Below are 26,762 nucleotides of genomic sequence, written 5' to 3'. Positions count from 1 at the left end.
CTCGCCAGTGTAGCGCGTAAGAAACAATACTTTTCACTGTGTACCAATACATGTGACAATAATACATCAAATCCAACCAAAGACATTGGGAAAAGCCAAGACTTGCTCAGCTGTGATGCCTCTGCGGTTGAACAGCACTTTACTGTTGAGACTCGCCCTTGGCCTAAGATGCTGCTGAGCTGCAATTCAGGCCTATGGAAGAGGAGGAGATAGAGAAATGAATGGAACTATGATCCCAGTCCAATATTGTTTCACACTTCTCATGACAAGCTCGGATTTCGATGCCTGACACATGATTCTTGTTAAAGACCCCAGGGTTCAGTCAAAAAGGATTGGCTATTGTAAAATTATTTTCTTTAGAAAAGTATTTGCTCGGTTGTGTCGGGCAATGGGGGCCTTTCTGTGGTTACTTATTTGCATGTTCCTTGAAATGCCTCTTCTTCCAGTAATTGTTCAAAAGCCGGAAGGCACTTTCTGACTGCCACTTTAAATCGCTGTCCTGAAATGATTGTGAAATAAGGGAGAGGTGAAAGTGTAAACTGGAGAACAGCAGAGAGAGAGAGAGGTCAGTACACACAGCAGCTGCTAAGAGCAAATTATTCACTTCCTGGACATGGAGAAGATTATCTGTACCATTGAATACTGGCCTGCTTGTGTGAGTGGCAGTGGTTTCATTCACTGAGGGCTCGGACGCTGGTAAGTCGGTTGCTCATCAGAAAGAAACATTCTCAAGAAAACTCTGGAGTATTCTGTAGTTCGCTGCTTGGCTATTGTTCATTTATGCTTACATAAAACTCCTTTTGTAACTTATCTTTTGAGATGTTTCCTTTAAGGGTTTCACGCTTTTAAACTGAGTGTTTTGAGCTGGAGAGATGTGTCCGATTTGAGGCAGTGATCTGACTTTTCTTGCTTTAACAAAACTCTCTTTGTGATTTGGTGTGACTCAATACTTCACAAGCCTGATTACAGCGCCGTGTCACTCAGTTTCAAAGATCATCTTCCTTGGCTTAATCCTCATCATGGCATTGAAATTGCTTCCCTGTTATATAAGTAAATGGGGCTGGCAAGGTGGCACAGTGGTTAGCACTGCTGCCTCACAGCACCAGGGACCCGGGTTCGATTCCCGGCTTGGGTCACTGTCTGTGTGGAGTTTCTCCCTGTGTCTGCGTGGGTTTCCTCCGGGTGCCCCACTTTCCTCCCACAGCCTGAAAGATGTAGGATGGGAGGTCTTAGTCTTACAATAAGGAGTAGCAAACTTAAAACAGAGTTGAGGAGAAGCTACTTCTCCCAAAGGGTTGTGAATTTGCTATCCCAAAGCGTAGTGGGTGCTGGGACAGTGAGTAAATTTAAGGAGGAGTTAGACAGATTTTTAATTGGTAAATAAGTCGAAGGGTTACGGGGAGAAGGCAGGAAAATGGGGATGAGGAGCATGTCAGCCATGATTGAATGGCAGAGCGGACTTGATGGGCCGAATGGCCTAATTCTGTTCCTATATCTTATGAATTTATGAATCTATGTGCTGGTTAGGTGCATTGACCATGTTAAATTCTCCCTCAGTGTGCCTGAACAGCTGCTGGAGTGTGGTGACCAGGGGATTTTCACATGAACTTCATTGCAGTGTTAATGTAAGTCTACTTTTGACACAAATAACTAAACTTAAACTATAAACTTAAAATCTTAAATATAACAGATAATCTGCGACAGCAACATCTCATCAGATATACAAGTGGCTAATGTTTAATTTATGGGGTTGGGGGAGGAATGTTAGCCGAGATACTGGAAGAGCTCTTTACATTCTTAGAATAATGCAATGGGATCTTTAATATATTGGTGCCATAGAATATTGAACTTTGGTTTAATTATTCACAGGGCAGTATCTCAGACAATGCAGTATTCAGTTTTGGTGTGTCAACGCAGCTTAGTGGCATGCAGTGACACCACGAGTCCTTTGACCTGATTTATTGGGTGGCATGGTGGCACAGCTGCCTCACAGTGCCAGGAACCTGGGTTCAATTCCGGCCTCGGGTCACTGTCTGTGTGGAGTTTGCACATTCTCCCCATGTCTGCGGGGGTTTCCTCCAGGTGTTCTGGTTTCTCCCACTGTCTAAAGATGTGTGGGTCAGGTGGATTGGCCATGCTAAATTGCCCCTTAGTGTCAGGGGGACTAGCTAGGGTAAATACATGGGGTTATGGGGATAGGGCTTGGATGGGATTGTGGTTGGTGTAGACTCAATGGGCTGAATGGCCTTCTTTTGCACTGTCGGATTCTATGATTATTGTCACATGTATCAGTATTCAATGAAAAGTATAGTTTTCTGCGCGCTGTGCAGACAAAGCATACTGTTCATAGAGTACATGGGAAGGAGAAAAGATTAGGATACAGAACGTAATGTTACAGTCATAGCTAGTATGTAGCGAAAGATCAATTTAATATAAGGTAAGTCCATTCAGAAGTCTGATGGCAGTAGGGAAGAAACTGTTTTTGAGTTGGTTGGTACATGATCCTAGACTTTTGTATCTTTTTCCCCACGGAAGAAGGTGGAAGAGAGAATGTCCAGGGTGCATGGAGTCCTTGATAATGCTGACTGCTTTTCTGAGGCAACAGGAAGTGTAAATGGAGCCAAAGGATGGGAGGTTGGTTTGCGTGATGGGTTGGGCTTCATTCGCAACTCTTTGTGGTTTCTTGCGGTCTTGGTCAGAGCAGGAGCCATACCAAGCTGTGATACTTCCGGAAAGAATACTTTTGATGGTATATCTATATAAAAAAATAGGGATGATTGGGTAAATGTCCCTTGTCAATCATGCCTGGATGTTGCACTGCACTGTTGTAAGTGACTGGGATTAATTTCATGCACAGAATTCGCTATCCTCCGCTTATTGCATTTTGTTGGAGAAGTAATCTTGCTTTTATCGGGAGACTGTGCTGTATTTTTGGTCATGAGCTTGGAGATTCTGTAAATTGAAGCCACAAGTTTTGTCCCAATGAAGTGACTGGTGCACTGCTGCTCATATTCACACCCACCTGGATTCTGCGCTTGTTCTGGGTTGAAAAGTAAGAGTTGTACTCACTTTGTTGGATATAGGCATTTCACATATGCCATGATGATGCCAGAGATGAGACATTATAGTTATGGAGAGTGATTCTGATACAGAGACAATTTGCTTTGAAAAGGATAAGTGAAAATTTAATAAGGATTTTCCAAATTCTGGAAGATTTTGATGGACTGAGCAGGGAAATTGTACTTCACCTTGTGAAATGATCAGCAACAAGTGGTCATTAATTGGAATCTGTTACTAGGACAGTGAGGAGCAAAGCAATAGTAGTGAGATATCTTTATATGGATGCTCATTAAATATTGGATGGTTTATCAGGGTTGCATAGAATCCCTAAAGCGCAGAATGAGGCCATTAGGTCCATTGAGCCTGTATCAACTACAATTCTACCCAAACCCTATTCCCGTAACCCCACATATTTATCCTGCCATACTCCTTGACACTAGGGTCAATTTAGCATCGACCTAACCCGCACACCTTTGGACTGTGGGAGGAAATCAGAGCACCAGGATGAAACCCATTCACACATGGAGAAGTAAAATGATACAGCACAGAAGGAGGCCATTTTGCCCCTCATAGCAATGCTAACCCTTTGAAATAGCTATCCAATTAATCTCACTTACCCTATTCTTTCTCCATAACCCTGCAAGTTCTTCCTGTTGGATTATTTATTCAATTGCCTTAAGAAAGTTCTTATCAAAGCTGTTTTCAACACTATTTCAGAATAATGTGTTCCAGATTATAGAAGCTCCCTGCATAAATTGATTTGTTCCCCATCATGTCACCTCTGACTGTTTTGCTAACTATCACAAACTTGTAGCCTCTGGTTACTGTTACCAGGGGGAGCTGAGGACAACATCATTCACCCTTATAAGGGAAGAGTTTGGGAAGGTGATGTCCTAGTGGTATTATCGCTAGGCAGTTAATCCAGAAGCTCAGCTAACGTTCCGGAGACCTGGGTTCGAATCCCATCACGGCAGATGGTGAGATTTCAATTCAACAAAAAAAATCTGAAATTAAGAATCTACTGGTGACCTTGAAGCCATTGACGGTTGTTGTAAAAACCCATCTGATTCACGAATGTCTTTGAGGGAAGGAAATCTGCCATCCTTACTTGGCCTGACCTACAAGTGACAGCAGAACCACAGCAATGTGGTTGACAGCCGCCCACGGGCAACTGGGGAGGGGCAATAAATGCTGGTCGGACAGTGACGTCCATATCCCACGAATGAATTACGAAAAAGTGAACAAATACTTTAAGCAGAAGACAATGCTGGGTGATTGGGAGAGAGCAAGGCAGTGGGATTTATTTTAGGAATATAGGAACATGGGTCTGAGGAACAGGAAGAGGCCATTTGGTTCTGTGAGCCTGCTGTGCCATTCAATAAGATCATGGCTGACCTGACTGCGGCGTCAACTCCATTTTCTTGCCTGCAACTCTCCCCGCCACCCCCAGCCTATAACCCTTGACCTGTTTGTAAATCAAACATCTGTCTAACTCAGCTTTGAATATATTCAATGGCCCAGCAATTTTGTATTATTCTAACAAATTACTGGCACTGGTGCAGTGGATCAAGTCGCCTCCTTTTCTGTTTAAAAGTCAAGTTTGACCACATAACAAGTTTACGATGTCTGCCAAAGTGAAGGCTCAGTCATTTCCCCACAGTGACTGGTAAACAAACACATTGGAGTGACACTAATTGTGAGTATTCTCTTGTTAAATGTGGAATCTGTACCTTGCATTAAGCTGATCTTTCTCTACACCCTAGCTGTGACTGTAACACTACATTCTGCACTCTCTCCTTTCCTTCTCTATGAACAGTATGTGTTGTATGTATCGCGCGCAAGAAACAATACTTTTCACTGTATACTGATAATGTGACAATAATAAATCAAAGCAAGATCTGTATGTAAAATGGAGAAAATTAGAGATCATTTTTATTTTCATTGATTACAGCAGGTTTTCACAAAGGGTAAAAGAATAGAATTAACACCCTTACAATTGCCAGGCTTTTGTGGCAGAGGTAGTTGGATAGAGTCCCCACACATTGCAAAAGGAGACCATTCGGCCCATTGAGTCTGCACTGATTCTCTGACAGAGTATCTCACACAGGCCCCCTCCCACACCTATCCCTGTAATCCCATCTGTTTACCATGTCTAATTCCCCTAATCCACACATTTTTGGACATTAAAGGGCAATTTACCATGGCCAAACCACCTAACCTGCACATCTTTAGACAGTAAGGGCCAATTTAGCATGGCCAATACACCCAACCTGCACATCTTTGGACTGTGGGAGGAAACCAGAGTACCCGGAGGAAACCCGTGCAGACACAGGGAGAATGTATAAATTCCACATAGACAGCCACCCAAGGCTGGAATCGAACCTGGGTCCCTGGTGCTGTGAGGCAGTGGTGCTAACCACTGTACTGTCCACAATGAATACACACTCCAGAAATTGCCCCCTCCAATTGAATTTACAGGTAAGCTAGACTTATTGATAGGTCTTTGTTATGGTGGCCAAAAAGTGCATGGGGAGTCATCAATGGATCTCCGTGTGGGCTTTGTGGAGTATGAGCTCCCTGATTGAACAAGTGGAAGCTCAGCCAGTGGGAAGCAGTCAGTGAGGATTACGGGCCTGTCACTCTACCTGGACCGAGGTCTGGGGTGAAGATTACCTGACTGTAAGCTGCCGGTGCAACCCCTTCTCCTGGTGTCCAATAAAGGGTGTTGGTGATGGGAAACTGACAGTTGGCTAAATTACTACAGCCTCCTAGTCTCAACCAACATTCACAAAATGCAGTTAGGATTTTATTGTAGAGTGCGTTAATACGACAATGATGTCTTAAATCACAATGGCGATTTAGTGATAGATGCAGATAAGGTCAGTATAGGTTCCAATGACTATGGGCTCACACTGCAGGTTCCACCTCCCGTTAAACTAAACCCCAATGGGCTGAGGTTTGCACACTCCTTTCCAGTAGGCCCTGGGAGGGTGATATGGCCCATGAACAATCGATCTCCTTTTAAAGGGGACACACCATCACAGTTTTTAAAACCATCAGATAGCCTTCATGGTCATTTCACATACTTGGTACCACAGCCTAGAACATAGAACACTACAGTGCAGTACAGGCTGTTTGGCCTTCGATGTTGTGCCGACCAGTGGAACCAATCTAATGACCCTCTAACCTAAACTATTCCAATATTATCCATATGCCTATCCACTGACCATTTGAACGCCCTTAAAGTTGGCGAGTCCACAACTGCTGCAGGCAGGGCATTCCACGCCCTTACTACCCTCTGAGTAAAGAACCTACCTCTGACATCCGTCCTATAATTACCACCTCTTAACTTAAAGCTATGTCCCCTCGTGTTAGCCATCACCATCCGAGGTAAAAGGCTCTCACTGTCCACCCTATCCAATCCTTTGCCTGCCACAACCCCTGGGATTACTAGCTCAATGCCATAATCATTACACTACTGTACTCATACAGCTGAGCTGTTGTGTGTTTTGATTTGATTTGATGTATTATTGTCACATGTATTAGAATGCAGTGGTAAGTATTGTTTCTTGCGCGCCACACAGACAAAGCATACCGTTCACAGAGAAGGAAAGGAGAGAGTGCAGATTGTAGTCATAGCCATGGTGTAGAGAAAGACCAACTTGATGCAAGGTGGGCCCATTCAAAAGTCCGATGGCAGCAGGGGAGCGTTGCTAGAGAGTTTAAAAAAGTTAGAATGAAGGTGTAGAAGCATAGGACGCAAGTTAAAGTTGGAATTAGAAGGTGTGCTGGGCACAGCTTGCCAGAAATTGCCTCGCTCTGTGTTTGCATTTTTTTTTTAGCATTTTTAACTAACACACTCACAGTCTTCATTAAAAGTCAGCAAGTTTGCTCAGAGTGAAAGGGGGTGTGATTTTTCTGACTGCAACCGACAATCTCAGCCAGAAACAGTGTGCATCCAGACTTCAGTGCTACAGTGCCTCTTTCAAGGAGCCAAAGTGTTTTGACAAGCTTATATTTTCATTGCAGTTAAATGTTGATCTAATTTTCCTGTCTCACTGCATCGAGCTGTGAATAATGTATTCTTCTGTGATCTCGTCAGGCGGAGCTGATTACAATTATCTCCAAGAAAAGGGCTTTTAGTTTGAAGTGGATGTAAATGTGAGAGAAGCTGCCAAGTGTGACTCAGTTGGGGTTTGACTTGCTGTGACACATGGAGGGCGTTAATTAAACTCAGTCAGATTTTGCTTATATAAATTCATACAAAGAGTGTATTCACAACTACAGTGTTACGCTATGTCTATTTTCTTTAGCTACATGTTGCGCTTATTAACTTGGCTGAGTGGGAAATGTTTTCAGTCATCCTGTGCATCAATACCAAAGCATGGTCAGATCCTGGCCAGAATTCCCAGACCTCGCCCGCAGCAGGGATTCTCCAGTCCCGCTGCTGTGAGCGGAGATTCGGCCGAGCGCCACATTTTCCGTTCTCGCCGGCAGCGGTTAGCGGGGCGTGCGAGACCGGAGAAATCTGGCCCATGCGTCACGTGGGCAGCACGACGGCACACCGGTTAGCACCGCTGCCTCACAGCGCCAAGGAACCGAGTTCGATTCCCGGCTTGGGTCACTGTCTGTGCGGAGTCCTCCTGTTTTCCCCGTGTCTGTGTGAATTTTCTCCGGGTGCTCCGGTTTCCTCCCACAGTCTGAAAGACGTGCTGGTTAGGCGCATGCTAAGTTCTCCCTCAGTGTACCCAAACAGGCGTTGGAGTGTGGTGACTTGGGATTTTCGCAGCAATTTCATTGCAGTGTTAATGCAAGCCTGCTTGTGACACTAATAAAACATAAATAAACATGAATTGGATGTAGAATAAAGACTCCAATACTCTCTCCCTATAACAGTTCAACCTCAAGGTTGGATGAATCCCTGCTATTTCCTGCCTAGTCTCCCACATTTTTCTCTCTGTATGTCGGACATCAATCTAAACTCTGCTGCCCTTGCCCCGACTTGCAACAAGTCCTGTTCAGCCTTTTCTCCCCGACCCGCTTTGGCTCCACCAGGCAACACCTCAATTTTATTTCTCATTCTTGTTTTCAAATCCCTCCATGGCCTCGCTTCTTTGTGTCTCTGTAATTCCCTCCAGCCCCGCCATTCTCCAAAGACATCTCTGCTCCTCTAACTCGAGTTTGATCATTTTATAACAGTTTAGGCCCATACTCTCTGGAATTTAGAACAATGAGGGGAGATCAAATTGAGGTACGCAAGATAGATGTGGATAAAGTGGACAAGCGGATGCTTCTCTTGTGGGGCATTCTAGGATGAGAGGTTTGGATAAAGGGGCAGCAAATTTATAACAGAGTTGAGGTGAAACTACTTCTCCCAAAAGATTGTGAATCTGTGGAATTCGCTAACCAAAAGTGTGGTGGATGTTGGGACATTTAAGGAGGAGTTAGACAGATTTTTAATTGGTAATGGGTTGAAGGGTTATGGGGAGAAGGCAGGAAAATGGGGATGAGGAGCATATCAGCCATGATCAAATGGCAGAGCAGAACTGATGGGCCGAATGGCCTAATTCTGCTCCTATATCTTATGAATCACCATGACAACTAATCGAATTTAGATTTAATTAATTTTTAAAAATCTGGAATCTCAGTAATGGTGATCACAATTGTTGTAAAAACCCACCTGGTTCACTAATGTCCTTTGTCTGGCCCATATGTGACTCCAGACCCATAGCAATGTGACTGACCCCTAACTGCCCTCTGAAATGGCTGAGCAAGCCAATCAGTTTAAGGGCAATCAGAGATGGGCAACAAATCCTTTTTCTGCCAGCTACATCCTTCTGGCTAAGATCAAGTCGGATGAAGTCCAAGATGGGGTGCAATAGCCTATCTCTTAAGGTTTTATTTAAGTTTTATTTATTAGTGTCATGAGTAAGCTTACATTGACACTGCAATGAAGTCACTGTGAAAAGCCTCCAGTTGCCACAACCCAGCGCCTGTTCGGGAGCACTGAGGGAGAATTAGCATGGCCAATGCACCTAAACAGCATATCTTTCGGACTGTGGGAGGGAACCCACACAGACACGGGGAGAACATGCAAACTTTGCACAGACAGTGACTCAAGCCGGGAATCGAGCCTAGGTCCCTGGTGTTGTGAGGAGGCAACAGTGCCAACCACTTGCTGCCCCATATGACACATGGGCCAGAATTTTCCACAGAAAATTTGTCGCTCAGCAGGTAGCAGTGCTAACCACTGGGCCACCCCTTGTCAGCCCCTGTCTTGTCACCTTGGCTCTTGTTTGTCTCTCTTGTGGGGAACATGAACTGGATTCGGTTTGAATTTGGTTTTTGGAGCAAGCGAGGAATAGATTTGGCTTTGCCCTGTCTGCTCTGAGCATTGGCTTTGTAACTTTAAGAATGGAGTAAAAAAATTAGAAAAAAGGTTTTGTCAGCACCATCCCATGAAGGAGTAAATGAAAGAAAAGTACCTTGGGGTATTAAGGGTTCTATCTAAATGCAAGCTGTTGTTGGAATGCAAGCGTCATTATTGTTATTTTGTGAGTGTGCAACTTTAGTCTCAATGAGTGCAGAATATTGGGAATGATTTCCATAAACAATGACATGGGTCAGGATAAACTGTGCAACCAATCTGATATTGTCTGTTATACATCACTGAGATATGCAAATATTACCACGGCGAATAGAGGTGAACACAAGGTTTCCTTGTAGACATTTTATAGTAAGCAGAATAGCAAAGAGGAATCTGGAAAACTATTTTATGTTAAACCACAATTCCAGGACAACTAGGCAGAAATAAACTGTTAAAATTTCAGAATTTACACATGGTAAGTGTGGTGCCTGGAATGGTAAGATGGTGGAAGGAAAAGACTATCTCTGGAATCATTCAAGAGGCAATGGAGGATAACAAAGATGGTCTGCCTTCCTCGGAAACAGATGTCATATCAATTTAATTCAGAATTTTTTTAGGATTATAGAATCCCTACCATGTAGAAGGAGGCCATTCAGTCCATCATGTCTGCACTGACTATCAGAGCATCCTACCAGGTCCATTCACTGCCCTCACCCCACAAACCCATGCCTTCACCCCACTAATCCCCTTAAGGGGTAATTTATCATGGCCAATCCACTTAACCTGCACATCTTTGGACCACGGGAGGGAACTGGAGCACCCGGAGGAAACCGCTGCAGAGACGGGGAGAATGTGCAATCTCCACACAGACAGTCACCCGAGGCTGGAATTGAACCCTGGACACTGGCGCTGTGAGGCAGCAGTGCTAACCACTACGCCACCGTGCCACTCCTATACAATAACTTCATTGTAACTTCATTGCAGTGGTAGTGTAAGCATACTTGTGATAAATAAACTTTAAAGCTTTAACAAAAGACATAAGTTTCAACGACCTCTCTAAAACAAGCTTGTCAGCAAGTTATCGAAAAGATCTCGAAAGGTAAAGTGCTTCATGGAAGAATAAGACAAGGAATTCCCCTCAAACCTCTCCGGCATTTAATCAGGTCATAGCTGATTGGTACCTCAACCCACCTTAACTTCTTACCCCTCTATACTCTGACCTAACAAAAAAAAAGCCATCTCAGCCTTGAAAACAGTCCAAAGATTGCTAAATTGACCTGTAGCGTCTGGGAGATTAGCAGGGTGAATACGTTGGATACGTGGATAGGAGAATGTTGTTGATGCAGGCTCGATGCAGGCTCGATGGGCCAAATGGCCTCCTCCTGCACTCTGATTCTGCGTTGATGAAGTGCTTCCTGACTTCCTTCTTAAAGGCCTTTCTCTCATTTTGAAGTTATAGAATCATAGAATCCCTACGGTACAGAAACAAGCCATTTGGCCCATTGAGCCTGCACCGACAACAATCCCACTCAGGCCTTCTCCCCATAACCTCAGGCGTTTACCCTGCTAATCTCCCTGACACTAAGGGTTAATTTAGCATGGCCAATCCACCTAGCCTGCACATCTGTGGAGTGTGGGAGGAAACTGGAGCACCCAGAGGAAACCCGCGCAGACACGGGGTGAACATGTGAACTCCACACAGTCACCTGAGGCTGGAATTGAACCCGGGTCCCTGGCGCTGTGAGGCAGCAGTGCTAACCACTGTGCCACGGTGCCATGTTTCTGTTATGTTCCTGATGGATCAGTCTGAGTTCCAATGTTGATAGCTTATGAAGAGAGATTGAATAGACTGGGCCTGTACTCGTTAGAGTTTAGAAGGATGAGGGGGGATCTTATAGAGACGTATAAGATAATGAAGGGGCTAGATAGGGTAGAGGTAGACAGATTCTTCCTGCTTAGAAAGGATAGCAGGACTAGAGGGCACAGCCTCAAAATAAGGGGGGCGCATTTAGAACAGAGTTGAGGAGGAACTTCTTCTCTCAAAGGGTGGTGAATCTCTGGAATTCTCTACCCATTGAAGTGGTGGAGGCTACCTCACTGAATATATTTAAGTCACGGGTAGATAGGTTTCTGATAGACAGGGGGATTAAGGGTTATGGGGAGAAAGCGGGAAAGTGGAACTGATCCACTTCAGATCAGCCATGATCTTATTGAATGGCGGGGCAGGCTCAAAGGGCTAGATGGCCTATTCCTGCTCCTATTTCTTATGTTCCTATGATATCCTTCCTTACGTGTTGCTCCTAAATTGTATGCTGTAACTTCTATGCCATAACGATTCTGAGGTTTCACGTTATATAAAAAATGCAATCTGTATGCAGAGCAAGCCTACAGATTTAGAAAGTGGATGTCTGGATAAAGGATTTCCATAGAGATGAGAAGCATTTCCTTTTTTTCACATTTTTGCCCGTTTCCCTTGGCCGACACAGCTTCCTGAGCTGTAAAACCATTAACCCACCCTCTTAACAGCAAACGCTGCAATGTACAGGCAGATGTAACTGTGTCGGAAAAGAGTAGAGAGTAACATGTCAGTTTGAGGTTTAAATTTATTTATTATTGTCTCAAGTAGGCTTACATTAACACTGCAATGAAGTTATTGTGAAAATCTGCTAGCTGCCACACTCTGGCTCCTGTTCGGGTACACCGAGGGAGAATTTAGCACGGCCAGTGCACCTAACCAGCACGTCTTTTGGAGGAAACTGGAGCACCCGGAGGAAACCCACGCAGACACGGGGACAATGTGCAGACTCCACGCAGACAGTGACCCAAGCCAGGAATCAAACCTGGGTCCCTGGCGCTGTGAGGCAGCAGTGCTAACCACTGTGTCACTCAACTGATGGTGTTAGAGGCTTCGAATTGAGTTGTGGGAAAGGATCCAAGTCTGAAGTGTGAAGCTGCCTTTTCAGATACGGATAGAAGCGAAGTATTTTTCCCAGCATTTTTGGTGATTATTTCCAGCACTGGCTGTTTTCTTAAAAATCTTTTTGACTTGATTGGCAGTCAGGAGGCTGCCTGCCTTCAGATGCAGTCGCTGTGCAATGACTCAGAGTGTCGAGCAAATGTCTGTGAGATAGAAAGAGGGGGACTGCAGGGTGGTGGGGAGTATAATTCACATTCGCATTGTTCCATTGTGAATAACTGACCTAAGTCTGACGCATGGGGATATATTGCTTCTAAATTACATGCTGTTACTGTCGACAGAACTGATTGGTACCAATCAGGCATCTCACTTAGAACCTGACTCTGCTTGACACCTGAGCGTTAAGAGCTTACAGAAAAAAAGTCTTGTCAGTAAAGGGAATCAGAGCTTTATCATAGAAATCATAGAAAGCCTACGGCACAGAGAGAGGCCATTCGGCCCATCGAGTCTGCACCGACCACAATCCCACCCCATATCCCTACATATTTACCCACTAATCCCTCTAACCTACGCATCTCAGGACACTAAGGTCAACTTAGTATGCCCAATCAACCTAACCCGCACAGCTTTCAGACTGCGGGAGGAAACCGGAGCACCCGGAGGAAACCCACGACACCAGGAGAACGTGCAAGCTCCACACAGACAGTGACCCGAGCTGAGAATCGAACCCAGGTCCCTGGAGCTGTGAAGTAGCAGTGCTAACCATTGTGCTACCGTGCCAAAGTTTATAATTTTGGTTTGGTGTTAACTCAAAGTCTTCTCTTGACCGCCAGATTCCTACCTCCAACTTTGGAAGAACAGTGTTTATTGCGTTTACTGCCCAATTAAAATCTCTGAGGCTACAGTGGCACAGTGGTTAGCACTGCTACCTCACAGCACCAGGGAGACGGGTTCGACTCCCGGCTTGGGTCACTGTCCCTGCGAAGTTTGCACGTGTCTGTGTGGGCTTCCTCCAGGTGCTCCGGTTTCCTCCCCCAGCCCAAAGCGTATTCAATTGATTAGCTGTACTAAATTGTCCCTTAGTGTCAGGGGAATTAACAGGGTAAATACATGGGTTATGGGGATAGGGCCTGGGTGGGATTGTTGTTGGGGTAGCCTCGATGGACTGAATGGCCTCCTACTGCACAGTAGGAATCCTATGATAGGCTGACACTTGTTTAGCCACATGTGCTAACTTTTATGGGAAACACACTGGGTCATAAGGGTCTGACACATTTGGGTTAACGTGGGACTGAGTACAGTGCCGCCCACACAGTAATGTAAGAGAACACAAGACCCGCACTTGGAGGTCAGTCTAGTGTTAGACAGAGACGTGTGCACCAGCAAGCGTGGAGACAGTTCCTTGCATGCATGCTTCACTCTGTAGATGTACATAGTTCTTGTGGTTAATAAATACATACAGTTAACCTAGTTAAGACTTCATTAAGACTGAATGGTATCTAACACCCTGCAACACACACCTTATATAGACTCACACAGTAAATGTACCCCACAGGCATACATTTACTGATCAACATCTAACACCATTCAGTGAAAAACTTTACAGACATTTTCTATTGTCAAAGTTTAACATTCTTTCATGAATTAGCCAGACACGACACATCTCACTGCAACTTTTAGTTTCTTGTCCAACAATTATGTTCTGACATCAGTGGAGAGATTGCTAAAGATGTTTGCTTACTCAAACAACCAAGTTGAGGCAAATATGTAACATATGTGTTAAACGACAGAAAAAAGCAAATTACTGAAGATGTTGGAATCTGAAACCAAAAGGGAAAATGCTGGAAAATCTCAGCAGGTCTGGCAGTATCCAGAAGGAGAGAAAAGAGGTGACATTTCAAGTCCAGACAAAGGCTTATCTGGACTCGAAACGTCAATTCTTTTTTCTCTCCTTACAGAATGCTACCATTCCTGCTGGGATTTTTCAGCATTTTCGCTTTTGTATTTTAAACAATTTCAGTTTCCAATCACCCACCACCTAATTTATGTGTCTCCTACATTACATAGAAACATAGAAGATAGAAGCAGGAGGAGGCCATTTGGCCCTTCGAGCCTGCTCTGCCATTCATTACGATCATGGCTGATTGTCCAACTCAGTAACAATAGTGACTACTCTTCAAAAGTATTTCAGAAGTTCTTTGGCACATTCTGAAGTTGCGAACGACACTACCCATGTTCTGGTTCTTCCTGCTTATTGTTTGCAGAGCAACTTTCTAAACATTCCCCGCAGTGATTACCATTCAAGGAAGGTTGAGAGAGTCACACAGTGTCTCAGTGATGACCCAGAGAAGGGGGCTGTTGGCTTTACATAAAGAAAGAACTTGTAGTGCCTTTATAAGACCATAAGACATAGGATCAGAATTAGGCCACTCGGCCCATTAAGTCTGCTCCTTCATTCAATCATGGCTGAGATTTTTCTCATCCCCTTTCTCTTGCCTTTTCCCCATAACCCCTCGATCCTTTTATTAATCAAGAACCTATCTATCTCTGTCTTAAAGACACTCAATGCTCACTTTTACCACCACAAGATGCCCAAAATGCTTTGGAGCCAATGGAATATTTTTTGAATGGCGTTCATGAATAAAATACAGCAGCCATTTTGTGCACAGCAAGATCCCACAACAGCAATGCAATAACGGCCAGGAAAAACGGTTTTGGTGCCCTTGGTTAAGAAATGGAGATTGAGAAAAAGTTTTTTTCTAAAGTTTATTTATTAGTCACAAGTAAGGCTTACATTAACACTGCAATGAAGTTACTGTGAAAATCCCCTAATCGGCACACTCTGGCACCTGTTCAGATACACTGAAGGAGACATTAGCACGGCAAATGCACCTAGCCAGCACAACTTGTGGAAGGAAACTGGAGCACCCAGAGGCAACCCACGCAGACATGGGGAGAATGTGCAAACTCCATACAGCCAGTGTCCCCAAGCTGGGAATCGAACCCAGGTCCCTGTGCTGTGAGAATAGCAGTGCTACCCACTGTGCCACCGTGCCACCCTGGACTAGATTAAGTGCTGTCATCTCTGAAGAGTATTTGGAAATATAAATATTTTATAAATATATAAATATTTTTATAAATATATAAAAAGGAAGAGGCTGGCTAGGGTGAACGTTGATCCCTTAGAGGATGAGAAGGGGGACTTAGTGGTAGGGGATGGGGAAATGGCTGAGGTCTTGAATAACTTTTTTGTTTCGGTCTTCACGGAGGAGGACGTGAATAATTTGCCGGATGTTAGAGATGGAAAGGTGGTAGGACTGGAGGGTCTCGATGACATTACTGTTACTAGAGAGGTGGTGCTTGACAGACTGGAGGGGCTGATTGTGGACAAGTCCCCAGGACCGGATGGAATGCATCCGAGGGTCCTGAAAGAAATGGCGGAGGTGATAGTGGATGCCTTGGTGGTTATTTTCCAGACGTCGCTGGATTCCGGGGAAGTGCCGGAAGATTGGAAAACGGCTAATGTTACGCCATTGTTTAAGAAGGGTGCCAGGCAAAAGGCGGGGAATTATAGGCCGGTTAGTTTAACGTCTGTTGTAGGTAAAATGTTAGAATCCATCATCAAGGAGGAAATAGCGAGGTATCTTGAGGGGAACTGCTTGATAGAGCAAACGCAGCACGGTTTCCTTAAAGGGAAGTCGTGTCTGACAAATTTACCGGAGTTCTATGAGGATGTGTCTAGGGCGGTGGATAGAGGAGAGCCGGTGGATGTGGTCTTTCTGGATTTTCAGAAGGCATTTGACAAGGTACCTCACAAGAGGTTATTGCAGAAGGTAAGGGGGCATGGAGTTGGGGATAGGGTGTTAGCGTGGATAGAGGACTGGTTGTCAAATAGGAGGCAGAGAGTGGGGGTCAATGGGTGCTATTCGGATTGGCGGATGGTGACTAGTGGAGTGCCCCAGGGGTCGGTGCTGGGGCCTCAGCTATTTACCATTTATATAGATGATCTGGAGGAGGGAACCGAGTGTAGGGTGTCGAAATTTGCTGATGACACCAAAATTGGTGGAAAGGCAAATTGTGCAGAGGGTGGGGAGAGTCTACAGAAGGATCTAGATAGGCTGGGCGAATGGGCCAGGAAATGGCAAATGGAATTTAATGTTGGCAAGTGCGAGGTGGTCCATTTTGGTAGGAATAATGGTAGGAAGGATTATTACTTACGTGGAGAAAAACTGCAGCAGACGACGATGCAGAGGGACCTCGGGGTCCTTGTGCATGAGTCGCAAAAACCCAGCCTGCAGGTGCAGCAGGTGGTCAGGAAGGCGAATGGGATGCTGGCCTTCATCGCGAGGGGGATTGAATATAAAAGTAGGGAGGTCTTGCTGCGGCTGTATAGGGCATTGGTGAGGCCGCAGCTGAGTACTGTGTGCAGTTTTGGGCGCCGTACTTACGCAAGGATATTTTGGCCTTGGAGGGAGTGCAGAGGAGGTTTACTAGGCTGATGCCGGAGTTGAGGGGGTTGAGCTATGAGGAGAGGCTGAATAAATTAGGCTTGTACTCGTTAGAGTTTGGAAGAATGAGGGGAGATCTTATTGAGACGTATAAGATGATGAATGGGATGGATAGGATAGAGGTGGAGAGACTCTTCCCGCTCAGAAAGGATAGTAGGACTAGGGGGCACAGCCTCAAGATAAAAGGGGGGCGGTTTAGAACGGAGTTGAGGAGGAACTTCTTCACTCAAAGGGTGGTGAATCTCTGGAATTCTCTGCCCGTTGAAGTGGTGGAGGCTACCTCGCTAAATATTTTTAAGACGCGGGTTGATGGGTTTTTGATAAGCGAGGGGATTAAGGGTTATGGGGAGAGAGCGGGAATGTGGAACTGAGCCACGACAGATCAGCCATGATCTTATTGAATGGCGGGGCAGGCTCGAAGGGCTAGTTGGCCTACTCCTGCTCCTATTTCTTATGTTCTTATGTTCTTATGGAAGCCACAGCTTCTTGATGCTGAGGTGGGCACTGCTATCACTGAGCCAGGACTGACAGTGAGGCTGGGGAAAAGGGAAGATGATAACTCCGAAACGAGGGAACAGGATGGGAGTTAAGAAGCATTATTAAGCCAATGTATTCTTCATTTGTCGGTTCTTCTTGCTGATAGTCGATGATCAAAGTGCAAAAAGTATTTCAATTATAATCTTGAACAGACTCTCACCTCAGACACGATAAAGAATTAAAAAACGCAATTGTTAATAAGGCCAAAAGTGAAAGGTTGAATAAAAAGGTGCCCTTAAGTCAGTCATGCAACCTTTTGTTCCCGATACGCGCTTGGCTGGGAAGACATTAAAATAACTTTGTATTGTGCCTGCATTCCAGAGAGAACTAATGCATTAAACCAGCTGTCATAAGAGACAATCAACCACCCATTTAATCCCTAATCTAACATTTTGCAACCAATTCAAGCACATCCCAAAACATAATGACAATATTTTGTTTTGTTCTCTCTCCTTACACTGTAAGGTCCATTTTAAGGATTTTTTTCCCCCAATTTAAAGGTACAGGGCGCTCACTGTGTGACACACTTTGTTGTAATATCCCCATGCTCCCCAACTTACTTCTTGATCTGAAGTCTTTGGGGTGGAATTGTGACTTTGTAAGGTAGGGTAAGTAGGGGCTAGCGAGTCAGCAGCCCAACTTACGACCCTCCAGTTTCTTACATCCATTAAGATGGCTTGGATTAACACAAAAGCACAGAGACATGAGCCATTGATAGGTGGTGTCTAGATCCTCCATCAACAAGTGACCGTTCTTCATGCTACTGGCAAGACAGGGAAACCGTTTAACAATGAGGGACATCTTGGCCAAACCCAAGCTGCCCAACTCAATGCCCAGGATTGGCACGTGCACCTTTGTGGCAGGGATCAGTGAAAAGTGATGAAGGAGTTGGAAACCTCTCCACTTCCCCACCTCCCAGATGGACTCAGCACAATCGATTCTCTGCTTCCCCACATGAATTCCAGTCCTCGTCAGGGAGATAACACTCACAAATCCCCTAATGCCAGCTGACAGGATTGTCACATTCCATGGCTATTTCTGCGATTCAATGATTTTCTGTGTTTAATCGTTGAATTATAGAACTCCTACAGTGCAGAAGGAGGCCATTCAGCCCATCAAGCCTGCACCAACAACAATCCCACCCAAGACCGTTCCTGTAACTCCAAGTATTCACCCTGCTAATCCCTCTGACACTAAGAGACAATTTAAGCATGGCCAATCAACCTACATGCTAGTTAGTTCATTGACTCGAACAGGCACCGGACTGTAGCGACTAGGGGAATTTCACAGTAACTTCGTTGCGTTGTTAATGTAAGCATTAATTGTGACTAATAAATAAACTTTAACCCGCACGTTTTTGGTCTGTGGGAGGAAACTGGAACACCCGGAGGTGACCCACGCAGGAGGACATGCAAACTCCACACAGGCAGTGATCTGAGCCAAGAATCGAACCCGGGTCCCTGGCACTATGAGGCAGCAGTGCTAACTATTGTGTGCCGCCGTGACAGCCTTAATCAATCATGTGTTTTCCCTCTTGAGCCTATTTGCATGAGTCAATTTGGGATTTTTCAAAATATTAAAGACACAATTTGGATGCAAGTTGTTGTCCTGTGTTTGGTTAAGTTAATACTTGGAGATAGCTTGTGACAGCAAATCATAGAAGCTGGTTGTTAATCAACAGCTGTTATTCAAGGCAGATGCAATGTTATATTTTGTGGTTGCTCACTGAGTGTAAATGTCAGGAAAGTCCAAAGCTGATTGATATTCTCTGGCTGCTTGTTGCTCACTCTGTTTTTCTCTGTATTACTCTGACTCTGCGTCTGATCTTGCTGTGGTTTCTCACTCACACTGTGTGTATTCCACTCACTTGTGCTTTTCCTCTTTCTCTTTCCATCGTGCTCTAAAAGATAAACACGCTTAGAACTTCCACTGTGATTCTTCAGATTGCCCGTGGTCACTTTGGTGAAAGGTTGGCAGAAATCCTGGAGGAACAGCCTGAATTGCTGTCTGACCCATTAGGCAAGGGTAGGTTTGGGTGTTTTGGTCACCCAGTCCACCCCGTCAACAAAAAGATACCCTTAGTGTCCAAAGATGTGCAGATTAGGTGGATTGGCCATGCTAAATTGCCCTTTAGTGTCCTGGGTGACACAGCGGCACAGTGCTTAGCACTACAGCCTCACAGCACCTGGGTTTGATTCCTGGTTTGGGTCACTGCCTGTGAGAAGCCTGCATGTTCTCCCCGTATCTGCGCGGGTTTCCTCGGATGCTCTGGTTTCCTCCCACAGTCCGAAAAACGTGCTGGTTAGATGCATTGGCCATGCTAAATTCTCCCTCAGTGTACCCGTACAGGCGCTGGAGTGTGGCTAGGGGATTTTCACTGTAACTCAATTGCAGTATTAATGTAAGCCTACTTGTGAAACTAATAAATAAACTTTAAAATGTGTAGGTTAGGGGAATTAGTGGCACAAATAGTGGGGTTATGAGTGTACAGTCTGGGTAAGATGCTCTATAGGAGAGAGCCGATATATACTCAATGGGCCAAATAGCCTGTTTATGAACTGTAGGGATTCTATGGTTTTACTCTATGATTTCCGCAAACACCCTCCACTTCCTTGTCACTTGGAGGCTCAGACGTGACTTAAATTCAGCAGGCAAGGTGTAAGGAATTCTGACTAGGTGTCCAATGCAGTTCACAAGACCAAAGTCATCAGTCACCACGCTGCCTATTGCTGCAGATATATTCACCCTAAAGATTTTTCCCTGCACCTCTGCTTTCTCTTTTACTTTCTCTCTTTGAGTAAAGTTCCTGTGGTATCTGTAACCCTCCATTTGGTTGCCCTTGCGAGTGGAAAGTTATTTTAAGTGATGTTCCACAGGGTTCAGTGTTGGGACCCTCGCTATTTGTGCTATATATTAATGATTTGGAGGTGAACGGGGGTGGGAGGGGAATTTGCAAACAACACAAAAATTGGCCGAGCAGTGAACAGTGTAGAGGATAGCTATAATCTACAAAATGATATTGATGGGTTGGTGGAGTGGACATTAAGGTGGCAGATGGATTTTAACACACGGAAGTGTGAGGTGAGGTCATTTAGGGAGGTCAAACAGTTATAGGGAATACATAATAAATGGGAATATACTAAGAGGGGTAGATGAAGTGAGAGATCTTGGTGTACAAGTACACATGTCCCTAAAGGCTAGCAGTTCAAGTAGACAAGGTTGTAAAGAAAGCATACAGAACGCTCTCCTTCATTGGCAGAGGTACAGAATATAAAAGTAAAGAAATAATGTTGGAACTGTATAAAACACTGGTGAGACCACAAATGGAGTGTTGTGAGCAGTTCTGGTCACCACATTACAGGAAGGACATAATTGCTTTGGAGAGAGAGAGTGCAGAGGAGCTTTACAAGAATGTTGCCAGGTCTAGAAAAGTGTAGCCATGAGGAGACATTGGATAGGTTGGGGTTATTTTCCTTTGAACAAAAAAGGCAGAGGGGGTGAGTTGATTGAGGTGTACAAAATTATGAGGGGAAGAGATAGAGTGGACAGGATAAAATTGTTTCCCTTGGTGGAAAATTCTAGAACATAGATTCAAGATAAGTGGCAGTAGGTGCAAAGGGGACAAGAGGAAGAACTCCTTTAAAAAGTATTTGGACCGGCACCTTAAGTGTAGCCGTAGCTACAGAGCTATGGGCCAGGTGCAGGAAGGTGGGATTAGAAAGGGCACCTGAGTGTCCTCAGGCTGGCATGAACAAGATGGGCTGAATGGCCTCCTCCTGTGCTGTAACTTTTCTATGGTTCTTTGCCCAAGTGCCTTCTCTCCAGAGTGCTGGAAGTGTGACAGAATTGGCATCAATGACTGGGTGGAATTTACACCCAGTCGTTCAAAACGGTGACAATTTACTCATCCAACTACATCATCCTTCCAGTCCCAAGGCCTCATTGGTGAGTTGGATTGGTGGAGGGGAGGAAAAGAAAAGGAAGCAAATCTTGAGCTCCACTGAGTGCTCATAGACCTTGTGGCTCGGAAACGTATGAAGATCCAAGGCAGAATCTCTGAATCTTGAATCATCCTCGAATCGAGGGACAGTTGGTGACTCTTCAGAGTCAGTGGCAGGCGGCCCTCTTATCGTAGGGCATGCCTCACAGAGGTCCCTGCTCTTTTACCCAAATGCCACGGGCAGAGTGAAGGGAGTAAACCTGCTCTTAAAGGAGCAGAGAGAGGCAGAATGGCTTGGAATGCCAGCATTTAGGGCCTAGACAACTGAAGGCACGGCTGCCAGTCTTGGGGTGGACAGAGTAGGGAAATGCACAAGAGGTAAGAGCTGGAGAAATGTCGCATTCTCGGAGTGCCATGGATATTTTACAACTTGAAAGATTCTGTATAAATGCACATTGTGGCGTGTCAGCCTCCCAGGAGGCCACAGAGATAGAGAGGCCTAATATCTCCCCTTTGGTTTAGTGCCAATTTTTATCCAATAGCACCACTGTGAAACATCTTTGGTCATTTTTCTACACTCAAAGCACTATGTAAATGCAAGTTGTTGTTGTCTGCTCCCAGTGATGTGTGTACGTTCATACTTTCACCAGAGGGGGAGTCACTGAGCTGAAATGGGATTCCTTGTTCATGTCTCTCCTTGTGGGGGGGGGGGGCAGGTGGGGATGGACTTGAAACCAATTAAGTTTAAGTTTTTAAGTTTGCTTATCGGTGTCACAAGTAGGCTTACATTAACACTGCAGTGCAATAACTGTGAAAATCCCCTTGTCGCTACACTCGAGCACCTGTTCGGATACACCGAGGGAGAATTTAGCGCGGCCAATGCACCTAATTTGCATGTCTTTCAGACTGTGGGAGGAAACCGGAGCACCCGGAGGAAACCCACGCAGACACGGGGAGAACACGCAGACTCCACACAGACAGCGACCCAAGCTGGGAATCGAACCTGGGTCCCTGGCAGTGCGAAGCAGCAGTGCCAACCACTGTGCCACCGTGCCGCCCCAAACTAAATTGCCACAAACTAAACAAAAGCGCAGGGACTGGCTTAATGTTACATTGTCCGAAGTCCTCACTCAACAGGTGCATGAGGGAAGTCTTTTTCACCGTATTTTGTTTGTGTTCATTTATAGGTGGCCCTTCTCATTATTAAATTGTAGGATTTCACAGCGGACAGGGTGTCTTTTAGCTAGTGACATCCTGTGCCGGCTGTGGTAGTGTGGCCCCTTTAAGGGGAGGGCCATGTGATCGGGCTGGAGCCTATGGGGTATTGAGGCGGGAGGCTGAGCCAATCGAGTGTGAGGGCATGTGGCCTGAGCTCAAATAGAGCCAGGGAGGAGCAGTGTACAGTCGCGTCGTTACCCTGCCTGTTGTAAATATAGATATGTGGCCAAAGGCAAGAAACCCTTTTGTTCTTAAGCCTCCTCGAATCGCCCTCGATTTATTACACTGGCTTTTTGCTGGAATAAGAACTAATCCCACTTCCTTGTTCTGTCCCCCTCCCGTGAAGGAAAGACTTGCATTTATGTAGAACCTATTACAACATCAGGATGTCGCAAGGAGGAACTTTTTTTTTCAGTCAAGTGCAGTCACGGTCGTAATGTAGAAAATGCAGCAGCCACATTTTTGAGCACAGCAAGATCCCACATACAGCAACGTGGTACAACTACATTATCTGTTTCTTGTGATGTTGGCTGAGGGATAAGTATTGGCCAGGAAACTTGGGATAATTCCTCTGCAAATGATGTCCGCCTGAGAGGGCAGATGTGGCCTTGGTTTGAATACTTCACCAGAAAGGTGGCAATGCAGCACTCCCTCAGTGTTGCATTGGGGCATCAACTTTGACGTGGTAGTTAAATCTCTTGGGGTGGGGTGGATGGGAGTGCTACCAGCTGAGCTGTAAGTGAGTACCATCGCCTGGCCTTCTATTTGCCTTGCTTAAGAATGGTTATCTTGTTTGCTTTAAAGGACACAGCAGCCTTTACAGCAACAGCTCCTAATGGGGAAGACTTCCCATTGCCCCTTGCACAAAAAGGTTCAAAAATATATAGGATTACAAAGGATATACGGCACAGGAACAGGCCATTCAGCCCAACCAGACTATAATGTTCAACTGGAACCTCCCCCCATCTGTCCTCATCTAAATCTATCATTTCTTGCGCAGTCTTTCCATAGGTAAAACATTTTGTCTGTTTCTGAAACTGATTATCCCTGGAACATGGATCGCCACAGGCTTTTCGCTTGAGAGATGCCACTCCGCATCAAGCACACACACACACACACACACACACACACACATACATGTCGGAGGAAACCAGAGTATCTGGAGGAAACCCACGCAGACACGGGGAGAACAAACAAACTTCACAGAGACAGGCCCCAGACATAAGAACATAAGAAATAGGAGCAGGAGTAGGCCATCTAGCCCTTCGAGCCTGCCCCGCCATTCAATAAGATCATGGCTGATCTGTCGCTGCTCAGTTCCACTTTCCCGCTTTCTCCCCATAACCCTTAATCCCCTCTCTTATCAAAAACCCATCAACCCGCGTCTTAAAAATATTTAGCGAGGCAGCCTCCACCACTTCAACGGGCAGAGAATTCCAGAGATTCACCACCCTTTGAGTGAAGAAGTTCCTCCTCAACTCCGTTCTAAACCGCCCCCCTTTTATCTTGAGGCTGTGCCCCCTAGTCCTACTGTCTTTTTTGAGCGGGAAGAGTCTCTCCACCTCTATCCTATCCATCCCATTCATCATCTTATACGTCTCAATGAGATCTCCCCTCATTCTTCTAAACTCTAACAAGTACAAGCCTAGTTTATTCAGCCTCTCCTCATAGCTCAACCCCCTCAACTCCGGTATCAGCCTAGTAAACCTCCTCTGCACTCCCTCCAAGGCCAAAATATCTTTGCGCAGGTGCGGTGCCCAAAACTGCACACAGTGCTCCAGCTGCGGCCTCACCAATGCCCTATACAGCTGCAGCAAGACCTCCCTACTTTTATATTCAATCCCCCTCGCTATGAAGGCCAGCATCCCATTTGCCTTCCTGACCACCTGCTGCACCTGCAAGCTGGGTTTTTGCGACTCATGCACAAGGACCCCGAGGTCCCTCTGCACCGTTGCCTGCTGCAGTTTTTCGCCCCGTAAGTAATAGTCCTTCCTACCATTATTCCTACCAAAGTGGACCACCTCACACTTGCCAACATTAAATTCCATTTGCCATTTCCTGGCCCATTCGCCCAACCTGTCCAACCAGGATCATTAACTGAACTGCGAAGTAGCAGCACTAACCACTGTGCTGCTGAAATTTATCACTGTAATCCTCTATTTCCTTGTCCCTCACATGTGTGTCACGTTTCTGTTAAATACACCTATACTATTCACTTCAACCATTCCCTGTGGTAGTGAATTCCACATTCTTATTGTTCATTGGGTGAAGAACTTTCTTCTGAATTCCCTATTAGGTTTCTTGGTGACTATCTTATATTGATGATCCCCATTATAGAATCATAGAATCCCTACAGTGCAGAAGGAGGCCATTCAGCCCATTGCATCTGCACTGACCACAATCCCACCCAGGCCCTTTTCCCCATCACCCTAACTAGTTCCCCTGATACTAAAGGGCAATTTTAGCATGGCTAATCCACCTAACCCGTACATCTTTGGACTATGGGTGGAAACCGGAGCACCCAGAGGAAACCCACACAGACAGTGACCCAAGCCAGGAATTGAACCTGGGTGCCTGGTGCTGTGAGGCAGCAGTGCTAACCATTCTGCTACCTTCTTCCCCATATGAGGAAACATTATCTTTGTATACGCTCTTTCAAAACTTTTCTGCATTTTAAAGAATTCTACTGTGCCAGCCCTTCTTCTTTAAGAGAGCCAAGATCCAGTCTATCATTCCGTTCCCATATGCCTATCGATGCCTTTCCAGTTTCCCCCCTTGTCTTCACCCTCTCCAGTGCCTCTATATCTTTTTTCAGATATGGTGGCCAGAAAAATGTGCAGTTCTCCTAAATGTGGGCTAACCAAGGTTCAATACTGGTTTAGTATTAATTCCCTACTTTTCATTTCTATCCCTCTAGACTTAAAGCCAAATGCTTCACTTACTTTTTAAATGGTTTTGCTAATCTGCGGTACAATGTTTATTGATGAATGCATCTGTACTCAGAGTTCCCTTTCTCTTTACTCATTCGCGGGACATGGGCATTGCTGGCTGGCTGTTTATTATCCATCTCCTAATTGCCCTCGGAGGGCAGTTGAGAGTCAGTCACATTGCTGTGGCTCTGGCGTCACATGTAGGCCAGACCAGGGAGGGATGGCAGATTTCCCACCCTAAAGGACATTAATGAATCTGAAGTGTTTTTCCGACAATCGATAATGGCTTCACGGGCGTCAGGAGATTCTTAATTCCAGGTATTTTTTGTTGGATTCAATTCCACCATCTGCCGTGGCGGGATTCGAACCTGAGTCCCCAGAACATTAGCTGAGTTTCTGGATTAATAATCTAACGATAATACCATGAGGCCATCACCTCCCCTATTCCTCTATCCCCACCAAGATTTGCACATCCAAGTTCTAATGTACTGTACAACCACATAGTTGTCCGTGTACAATTTTATTTGCCAATTACTTGTCTGCTTTGCAAGGTTATTAACGCCTTCCTGTAATTTCTTGCAGTTCTCCTCAGCATTGACTAGTTTAATCTTGTTGGCTGACATTTTGAAACAGTTCAGCCTTTGTGAAAAGGAGTGCTTAGCAATGCATGTTCTTTTATGCATTAGGAGGAAAAAACACAGAAGAAAAGAACTGAAATAAAAATGGCAAGTGTGGTAAATATCCAGCAGGTATGTCAGTTTCCGAAAGAGACAGGTTAATATTTGAAGTGTTGGTTCTGTCAGAATCATCCATCACTTTTCCCCAAAGCATTCTCCCAGAGGTGACAATATAAATGGCTTTGATATCACCCTGTCCATTGTGCTGGTTTGACTGCTTAATGCATTCATCTGAAATCCCTCCCTGGCTGTTACAATGGAGGAAGGGGATCTTGTGGCGCACTGGGTAGTACCCTGGCCTCCGAGCCAGAAGCTCTCCCTCCCCAAGTGGCACGGTGGTTAGCACTGCTGCCTCACAGCGCCAGGGTCCCTGGTTCAATTCTAACCTTGGGTCACTGTCTGTGTGGAATTTACACGTTCTCCCCTTGTCTGGGTGGGTTTTCTCCGGGTGCTCCAGTTTCCTCCCATGCACGGAGTATGTTGATTGGCCTTGCTAAATTGCCCCTTAGTGCCCAAAGATGTGTAGGTTAGGGGGGATTAGCAGGGTAAATAGGTGGTGTTCTAGGGATAGGATCTAGGTGGGATGCTCCATCGGAGAGTTGGTACAG

At 45.3% G+C, this 26,762-nt stretch overlaps 1 protein-coding gene across 5 annotated transcripts in view; it reads left to right on the top strand.

Annotated features, from left to right (window-relative positions):
- The first annotated feature begins 566 nt into the window (after positions 1-566).
- LOC145363602 (ETS domain-containing protein Elk-1-like) overlaps positions 567-26,762 on the top strand; it is a 115,934-nt gene continuing 89,738 nt past the window's right edge. For 2 of the 5 annotated variants that reach the window (XR_013890019.1, XM_080218788.1), the window contains exons 1-2: positions 567-696; positions 1,558-1,625. Coding sequence is in view for 1 of the 5 variants with exons in the window: in XM_080218788.1 (XP_080074914.1) it covers positions 1,603-1,625 (23 nt within the window). In the remaining 4 variants the exon portion in view is untranslated. Of the gene's footprint in view, positions 697-1,557; positions 1,626-12,366; positions 12,429-26,163; positions 26,227-26,762 lie in introns of those variants that run through there. The other 3 variants (XM_080218809.1, XM_080218801.1, XM_080218819.1) reach the window with 3 other exon arrangements.

The sequence above is a fragment of the Carcharhinus amblyrhynchos genome, chromosome 3, assembly GCF_965287045.1.
Source record: "Carcharhinus amblyrhynchos chromosome 3, sCarAmb.v2.hapA, whole genome shotgun sequence".
In the NCBI taxonomy this organism is placed as follows: domain Eukaryota; kingdom Metazoa; phylum Chordata; class Chondrichthyes; order Carcharhiniformes; family Carcharhinidae; genus Carcharhinus; species Carcharhinus amblyrhynchos.
This window is presented reverse-complemented; position numbering and strand designations above follow the sequence as displayed.